General features: G+C 42.4%; 1 protein-coding gene across 1 annotated transcript in view; it reads right to left on the bottom strand.

The window, feature by feature from the left end:
* Positions 1–6,494: 6,494 nt before the first annotated feature.
* Positions 6,495–9,625, bottom strand: part of clic3 (chloride intracellular channel 3) — a 5,191-nt gene continuing 2,060 nt past the window's right edge. Inside the window, exons 2-6 of the mRNA XM_021590783.2 lie at positions 8,925–9,034; positions 8,545–8,670; positions 8,159–8,265; positions 7,900–8,075; positions 6,495–7,527 (exon numbers count right to left, since the gene is read on the bottom strand). Of these exons, the coding sequence (XP_021446458.1) occupies positions 7,363–7,527; positions 7,900–8,075; positions 8,159–8,265; positions 8,545–8,670; positions 8,925–9,034 (684 nt within the window). The 3' untranslated portion in view covers positions 6,495–7,362. The remainder of the gene's footprint in view (positions 7,528–7,899; positions 8,076–8,158; positions 8,266–8,544; positions 8,671–8,924; positions 9,035–9,625) is intronic.

Genomic DNA, 9,625 nt, shown 5'->3' with positions numbered 1-9,625 from the left:
AACTTTTTTAGATTCTCCCAGATCAATTTAGAATTTCCCTTTGCTTCACCAATTCTGTTAATAAAAAAGTTTGCCTTGGCCTTTAGTGTAGACATTCATTTTTTTATGATTTCATGACTGTTTGATAGTAGATCCCTGAATGGTCAAAAATCTCTTCAAATAGAAGTATGTTTGTAGCACAAAATATCTTGCAGGTCGGCCCTCTTTCACTCTCTCATCATGTCACAAGCTGACAGACTCCCAGAGGCAGGGCCATAAAAGGCCCCAGCTCACTCAACTGCCCCTCCCCTCTCCAACAGCCATCAGCTCAGAACAGCATGAAGACAGAACAGTTAAAAGATCATCTGGGAATTCTTTCTTCCTTATGGAGATTTTTGAAGGGGAGTTGAATATTCAATGTGATGTTTGTATATAGATATATATTATTTAAGACTGATGTGTCTTAATTGTTTTCTTTGACCTGTATGTTTTCAAAAAAAGGAAGGCTATTTATTTATCCATTGAACAGTAGCCATTGTTTATTTTCATACTGTTTGTAGAACAGTCTATTTGACCCTCTTATTGTATCAAACCTCTCAGACTAGAAACTATGATTAGAAACGATAATTAGAAACTATGATAAACTATGATCAAACAAGGATGAGAAACTTTGAACAACTATGAAGCCATATCTGTGTGTGTGTGAGTGATGATCTATTATTTAATTGTGTAATATGACTCTCTCTCTACTACATCTCTCAATATATACCAAAGTAACAAATATTTAACAACATTTCAACGTTTTGTATTGCAACAAAAGGAGGGACAATTACATCCAATTTTTAGGGAATTATTAATATACTGTGTTGCATAGTGTGCATCTGTGATAACTTTATGTAATAGATTCTCTCTCCCTCTCTCTCTCTCTCTCTCTCTCTCTCTCTCTCATGAAAAGACATGACACTGGTTCTCTGTAAAAACACTTTGTGACAACTGCTGATGCAAAAAAGGGATTTTAAGAAATACATTTGGTTGATTGACAGATGTGTGTTATTGTTATATTATTTTTTATAATATGATTATCATTATTATCATTATTATTATTATTATTATTGTTACAGGTGAGACATACCCAGAAATGTCAACGTCATGTCGAGTGCTCATATCTGAACAGCAGCCCCACATAATCACGTACAGTAGCTCCAACTTACCAGAATGTGTTTGCAAGGCAGGGAGGAAAACAGTTTACATGAGCGCTAATTCAAACAGACAATGATATATATTTGATACAATTACCCATTCAAAACTGTTGTTACAAAATCACTTCTCATTGTGTTCATTTCAAGGTTTCACAAACATAAAACAACTATATAGTTAATGTTTCTCGGACTAACACATTGTTGAGTTTCCTATTTACTAAAGAACAGTCATTAAGACAGAACATAAAGAGTTGTAATATGATCAGTCTGAAAGATTTTGTTGTTGTTAATCAGCTGCATCTATTTGGAAACCATACTCAATCCCAAAACATAGAACCAAAATTACTAGTACACCCCCCTAGTCACACTCTGACCTAAACACCATAGAGAACCAAGGGCTCAGGGCGTGACACAAGTTGAGATGACTAAACTGCTTGGAGTAACATTAGAACTGTCATGGTGAAAACATATTGATGCAGTAGTAGCTAAGATGGGTAGTAGCTAAGTCTAGTAGCTAAGTCTGTCTAAAGCGATGCTCTGCCTTCTTTTTTGGGGAGGGGGATTTTTACCCCTTTTTCTCCCCAATTTCGTGGTGTCCAATTGTTGTAGTAGCTCCTATCTTGTCTCATCGCTACAACTCCCGTACGGGCTCGGGAGAGACGAAGGTTGAAAGTCATGCGTCCTCCGATACACAACCCAACCTAGCCGCACTGCTTCTTAACACAGCGCGCATCCAACCCGGAAGCCAGCCGCACCAATGTGTCAGAGGAAACACTGTGCACCTGGCAACCTTGGTTAGCGCGCACTGCGCCCGACCCGCCACAGGAGTCGCTGGTGAGCTATGAGACAAGGACATCCCATCTCTAACCCGGACGACACTAGGCCAATTGTGCGTCGCCCCATGGACCTCCCGGTCGCGGCCGGTTACGACAGAGCCTGGGCGCGAACCCAGAGTCTCTGATGGCACAGCTGGCGCTGCAGTACAGCAACACTATCCTACAGGGTCCTACAGGCCCTAGTTTTGTTGCACCTTGACTACTGTTCAGTCGTGTGGTCAGGTGCCACAAAAAAGGACTTAGGAAAATTGCAATTGGTTCAGAACAGGGCAGCACGCTGGCCCTTGGATGTACACAGAGAGCTAATATTAATAATATGCATGTCAATCTCTCCTGGCGGAAAGTGGAGGAGACATTGACTTCATGTTGAATGCACCGAGCTGTCTAAACTACTGGCACACAGCTCGGACACCCATGCATACCCTTACAAGACAGGCCACAAGAGGTCTCTTGACAGTCCTCAGTCCCCACCCAAGAAATCTGTGAATGTATTGTAATGTTTTAAAATGGTATAATCTGCCTTCAGTTTGCTGGACCCCAGGAAGAATAGCTGCTGCTTTGGCAGCTAATGGGGATCCATAATAAATACAAATATAAATAGGTATAATATAATAAGTCTAACAGTTACTTATATTCAGGCAGACCTACCCGGAAAATACTATTTCATTTCACAAGCTCCCTTAGCATCAGCTCTGTAAGTTCACTACATAAATTCCCAACTGTTTCAAATGTTCAAACTCAGGCCTCCCCAATTCACTACATAAATTCCCATCTGTTTAAAATTGTCAAACTCAGGCCTCCACCATCCACTACATAAATTCCCAAATGTCCCATCTTCTTTCAGTTCAACAACACATCAATCACCAGGACAGCTTCATTGCAAACACATGCTTTACCCAAACAGCTGCAGTAGGAGGTTACATAAGCACTCACTCAATTGATTGAGAACATCCGGACAGGATGTACATAAATGGGCATAACCGCGTGACACATAAAATAGGTGGTTAATCAATTACTTTCGGACACGTGCTGTCTACTGTATTTCTTCTCTTAGGCCACTTAGTCCCAGTGAAGTGAAATCTTAACACTACAGCATTCGATGGCATTCTAGACGATTCTGTGCTTCCAACTTTGTGTTTCCTGTTTCAGCATGACAATGCCCACGTGTACAAAGTGAGGTCCATACAGAAACGGTTTGTCAAGACCGGTGTGGAATACCTTGACTGGCCTGCACAGAGCCCTGACCTCAACTCATTTGGGATGAATTGGAATGCAGACTGCGAGCCAGGCCTAATCACTCAATATCAGTGCTTGACCTCACTAATGTTCTTGTGGTTGAATGTAAGTAAATCCCTGCAGTAATGTTCCAACATCAAGTGGAAAGCCTTCCCAGAAGAGTGGAGGCTGTTGTAGCAGCAAAGGGGGGGACCAACTCCATATTAATGCCCATGATTTTGGAATGAGATGTTCGACGAGCAGGTGTCCATATACTTTTGGTCATGCAGTGTATATTGAAAGCAGGTGCTTCTAAGCAATTAACATCCCATCATGTATAAAATGCAGGCAGGTGATTATTTTGACTACCATGGCTATTCCTCCATTGGATGATAATGCGCCCATCAACAGGGCACGAGGGGTCACTGAACGGTTTGATGAGCATGAAAACGATGTAAGCCATATGTCATGGCCTTCTCAGGCTGAATTCCAAATGATTCCCTACCCCTCGCCCCTCCATTTGTTCACGCACTCGTCTGCCGTATGCACAAGTGCAATGGTGGGAAAAATACACAATTGTCATGCTTGGGTGAAAGTAAAGATACCTTAGTAGAAAATGACTCAAGTAGAGGTGAAAGTCACCCAGTAAAATACTACTTGAGTAAAAGTCTAAAACATTTTGGTTTTAAATGTACTTAAGTATCAAAAGTAAATGTAATTGCAAAAATATACTTAAGTATCCAAATTGCGTCATTCAAGTCACGGGTGTGTCCCGAAGTAGATGGATTTATAGTGCTTTAGGGAACTCTGGGGGTAAAAAACAAGGTCGGCAAAGTCGGAGTTCTAGAAAAGGGCTGAGTTCCCGACTTAGAATTCCGAGTTGGGTGACCGTTCAAAACAATTTTTCTCAGTCGAAGCTCGTTTTTTTTCAGAGTTCTCAATTGTCTTGAACGCAATGAAGTCAGAAGTCTGAGATTTCAGAGTTCCCAGTTTCCAGTTGTTTTGAACTCTGCATTACTCCTCTACCATGAATGAAATGACACACGTTGAGGACCAATGAAATCTGGTTCCCTTCCTCTCATCATCCCCTTCATTTGAAAGCAACCCAAACTTCCCCGTGTGTCATTATAGGGAGGGTGTTATTTTCTTTGAATGCTTCATTAGGTCGTCAGTAAACATAAGAAGACCCAGCTGCTGACGGAGACACAAGAAGGCCTGATTGAATGGAGCAAAAAGACACCTAAACCCCCTTAATCCGGGGAAAATGCTATTTCGGAAAGTACAGATCAGCGCTCTGTTTACCGAAGATCAAATGATGCATTCAAAGAAAAGAACACCCTCCCTACTATCTATCACACATGGGGAGGTTTTATAATGCTGTGGGTTCGCTTTGCTGCCTCTGGTACTGGGGGCCTGGCATCATGTACAAGGCATCATGAAATCAGCAAATTATCAGGTGTTGGAATCCATTATTAACCCAGTGTTCAAAAACTTTTTCTGCTACTGTATTTGTTCTAACCCAGCACTAACACTCCTTAACGTAACCCAGCTGATGAATTGGTGGTTGATGGGCTAGGGCTAGGCTACCAAAACTTTCTTTGTGGTCTCCAATAGAGCAACAAGGACATCTTACAATCATTGAGACATTTCTGCTCAAACTTTTGGTGATTTCATTATTTATTGGTTTTACGCACCAACCAAGACTATATTAAGCTTAAGGTAGATGGTACCTGCTTTTTTTCACTGCTGTTGGCTGCCATAAATGTGTAACCTATCTTTGGTGTAACTACAGGATCTTCAGCTAGCTAGCTATCTCTGCTTCACTAGACTGCTAGACTGACTGGACGATTATTTGTCACTACCTTGAATGGAATGTTTGACAGGATGAACATAACAAAAGTTGAATAATTGTATTAATATACTTCAGGAGAAATAAATGTGTAGACTCTGGAGTGATTCAGAGGCCATCCTTATCTTCTCCTCTTTAAGCTTTTCCTTCTCCCTTTTCTCCTCTTTCTTGTCTCTTCTCTTGTCTTGGTATTCATACCAGCACCCTTCCCATTTCTGTCTTCTTAGTTCAGCCTTGAACAGATTCTGCCTCTGCTCTCTCTTGCGCTCGGCCCGTGTGCTGACAAGACAATGGGCCACGGATCCAAGACCACCTCCTAAGGTGCCTGGTGGGGAGAAGGGAGAGTTGGTAGACTGTCAATAGTGGACAGAGATGCGAACCCAGGTCGCTGGCGTGATATGCAAACAGCCTACGTATCGTGCCAATAGGGAAAAATAAACTTATAGAAACTGTAAAGTAGAAGAGATAAGAGATAACTAGTGAGAAAATACTGACGGTAGCCTAATGTTCAGTTAGATAAAATATTGGTTGTCTGGCATAGCTTCCTACCTATGCTGCATAAATGACCACCTTCCTCCTTCTCCCTTTTAAAGGTCGTCGGTATCTCTCCTACTGACACTTTTATCTTTCTTGTTCTTTTCTTCAATGATGTTTCCACCGTCATCTTCCTCCGCGGTCGCTTTGGTCCTCATCTCCTCTTTTGTCTGTCTCTCCATTTTCTTTACTCTCCTCTCTTTCATTCTCTGCCGGTCTTTCTTCTTTCTCTCTGTCCATCTGTTTCTGGCTCTATTTCTTTCCACCTTTCTTTCTTCTCTTGCTCACATGCTGTATGTTTTTTTACCTTTGCTCGTCTTGCCTTAATGTACGGCTCTTCCCATTTTTTGCACCGGCTGTGCTCTGTCTTTCAATCTGTTTCTCGGTCTTGTCTCGCTTTCTCCATCGCTCCTTTGTCTTCATCAATTCGCCGTTTAGCTACCTTCCTCCGTTGATCCTTCTCCTTTCCATTGCCTTTTCATTCTTCCTCTGTCTTCTCAGCCGATCACTGTCCATTTGTCTTTCCTTCTTCGGTTTCTCTCTCAGTTGTTCCTCATCTCCGTCTTTATCTCTGACTGGTTTGGTATTGGCAATCTATGTTTTTCCTTCTTAACCCTCTCCATCTGTTTCTCCTCTCTCTGCAATCTCCTTCCTTGATAGAATTGATTCTCTTATCAAAGACAAGAGACACATGCAGTGTTTCTGCCAGTGAACTGACTGACTGTATCATGTATAATATATCTATGGACCGTATTCTGTTTGAACCAAAACCAATAAAAAAAAAAGTCCACCCATAGAATTAGAAGGATCATTCACATGTTATGATTCCACCCACAGCAGTTAAAAGGCATCCATTTGATCAATAATTTTCATGAAACGAGGCAGTTTCGTGAACTTTATTAGATTTGTACTGTTTCCCTCTGGCAATCCAAACACTTTTAAATAAACCAATTAAAATGATGCCTACTCAAGACTTAATATTGCTCTGGGCCTATGAGATGTGACAGTCATTTCAACGTAGAGCATTCCAATAAATGCAAAACCTATCAACCCGCACAGAACTGTACCACATTTATCTTTGTTGACGTGGCATGTGACATCTGTGCCGTCTCCTTGTCTCTCACAGGTAGAAAATCCAGATCATTACAATTGCCAGACAAAGTATGCACATTGCTAGGTTTTTGAATGCGAGCATAAAATACATTGAAAGGTTATTAAACATAACATTTGAACTGTTGACCATAACTCAGAGAATGCAAATATCTACAAAAACGAAACAGGCAGTATTGTACACACATGGTCCTCCCTAGCTCAGTTGGTAGAGCATGGTGCTTGCAGCACCATAGGGAGTCCTGGGACCACCCATATAAAAATAAATGATGCACGCAAGACTGTAAGTCACTTTGGATAAAAGCTTCGGCGAAAAGGCATATATTATTGATATAATACACATTGTAATAGTACATGTACAGTATAAGTAGACTTTCACCCTGCACACACAGCGTTATACATCAATATGTCATTGAAAGAAGGCAGACAAGCATCGTTCTGCAGCACGGGCAGCAGGCGTATTGTTCTGGTCCTCATCTCTTCATAGCCCTCTTTTCCCTTTTTTTATATTTTTTATATTTCTTCTCTTTTCTAAACATATATTTTTCAGCTCCTCTTTTACCCTGTCTGCCCTCCCGCCCCCACCCCTCTCTATATTCTCTCTCCTTGCACCCCTCTTTCCCCCTCCTTCTCTGCTGATCTACTTGTTGAGGTATTTGGCCACTGATTGGTAGGCCAGTAGGATCTCGGAGTCCTTGGGACAGGTATATCGGAACTCGTCCTGCTGGTTGGCCTTGGTGAGGTAGCGGGTCAGACCAGTCAGAGCCACAGGGATCTCAAAGTCACGGTACTTCCTACACACCACCTGTGGGGGGCAAGAGGGAGGACACACACTAAACCACACTGAGCAACGTTTCATCTGTTTACTATTAGCACAGTGGTGCCAGTGGTACTTGTTGTCATACAGACCAATAAAAGGCCATGCAATGTATATATTCCCATTGTTTGAACCATTGTTTGATCTTCAAGACTACCCATACTGTCCGTATTTAATCACTACAGTGCCATGTTACCAAAACGACACCCCTGAGTGCACCTATAAATACCGTGAATAAACATGTTCATTTCCTGATCGAGATTGAGATGGTTACAACAGAGAGGAACAGAAGAAATGAAAAGACAATAGATGACAAAGGCGATGTGGTCTATGAGTTCCTGGAATGCTTGATCTGATAACCTTGACTATGTTGAGCTTGGGAAGCAGGTTGCAGTCAGCTAGACTGAGGGAGTTCCCATCCAGATAGTGCCGTGAGTACTGGCGGGCGTCTGGGTTCTGGTCCAGCTCATGTGGGAGTGGCGTCAGCAGGTACTGATCCAACTTCATCAGGCTCCTCAGAAACTTCTTCTCCAGCACTGAAAAGGAGCAAAGCCTCATCAGAAGCTGGAACAAGGCTCATTTTATGACAGGACATACTGTTTCAATGAGGGGCTCTTACTATCATTGAGGCCAGGGTTAGGGTTCTTGATGTATGCAGAGAACTTGTGGAAGATGTCATCTCCAGCACCGTTGGACTCCTTGTAGCGACAGCAGAGCTTGGGGTACCTGGAAAAGCATTGCCATTAGCTCTCAGCGTTCTGGATCAGTGAAACCAGTGGAGGATGCATTTGACCGCAAAGACGTTAATTCACCTGGAATAAACATTTATTTATTCATTACCTGTCTCATTTACCGTGTGTGTGTGTGTGTGTGTGTGTGTGTGTGTGTGTGTGTGTGTGTGTGTGTGTGTGTGTGTGTGTGTGTGTGTGTGTGTGTGTGTGTGCGTGCGTGCGTGCGTGTGTGTTGCCGTGCATTTATGCCTGTTTATGTTCATCACACACTCACTGTGGAGGAGCCAGGGCCTCCTCTAGAAACTCCTCGATCTTGTTGGTATCAGTGCGCACCTCCTCCCCGAAGATGAGGAACGGGGGCTGAGAACCCGGGGCCAGGTCCTTCAGCACCTCTGGAGCCCTGACAACCAGAGGACCAGATGAAACACATGAGGGAGAAAGTCACTCAACTGCACACTTCATCTATTACACACAATCCTCTAGTCGTTCTGTCATCATTAGCAGTTCATAAGTAGTGGCAAATGACTTTTGAGGATGCATGGGCATGTTTGGACAAGCACTTGGATTCAGGCGTGGCTTGGATGTAGGGAACGGTTGCTTTAGGTGTGTTGTGGAGATTGTATGTGTGTGAGGGTGAATAGCCATATTACGTACCTCTTCATGTCCACTGTGGTGAGGGTGAAGTTGGCCCCCTTCAGCCAGAGGATCATAAAGAGTCGCTGACAGAAGGGACAGTTCCCCACGCTCTCCCCATCATCACTGGCCTGACGGGTGGAGGGGTATTCGAGAAGGACTTTTTCATATTGTAAGTACAGTGTCACAAAGACGATTGATTGCTGTACTTGGTACATTATACCCACTTACGTAATTCCGCTGTAGTAAGGACAATCATGTAAAGTGGCACCGTTTTATTTATGCAGCACTTTTTACAACACTTTGCGAATTAAGATAATTGAAGTGAAGGCATTTTCAGCAGCAGGGAATAAAGACAAGCAGAAAGCCTCCAAACTGGACAATCCTCTTTTTCAGTTTCTGTTCACCTGACCTGGCTTCAAAAAGAAAACACACCTATACGCTGTAACTGTACAGGATTTATGTAAACAACAAGCTTTTATGAAGAGGTTACATTGCTTCAGGGTCACTCCATATTATTTTAATCACTTTCTGACTGCAGCCTTTTGATTTGAACAAAACCTTCCATACATACAGCACCAGTCAAAAGTTTGGACACACCTACTCATTCAAGGGTTTTTCTTGATCTTTACTATTTTCTACATTGTAGAATAACAGTGAGGACATCGAAACTATGAAATAACACACATGGAACCATGTAGTAACCAAAAAAGTGTTAAACA

Source organism: Oncorhynchus mykiss, chromosome Y (assembly GCF_013265735.2).
Source record: "Oncorhynchus mykiss isolate Arlee chromosome Y, USDA_OmykA_1.1, whole genome shotgun sequence".
Lineage (NCBI taxonomy): Eukaryota > Metazoa > Chordata > Actinopteri > Salmoniformes > Salmonidae > Oncorhynchus > Oncorhynchus mykiss.
The sequence above is the reverse complement of the archived record's forward strand: the minus strand, read 5'-3'. Positions and strand labels throughout refer to the sequence as shown.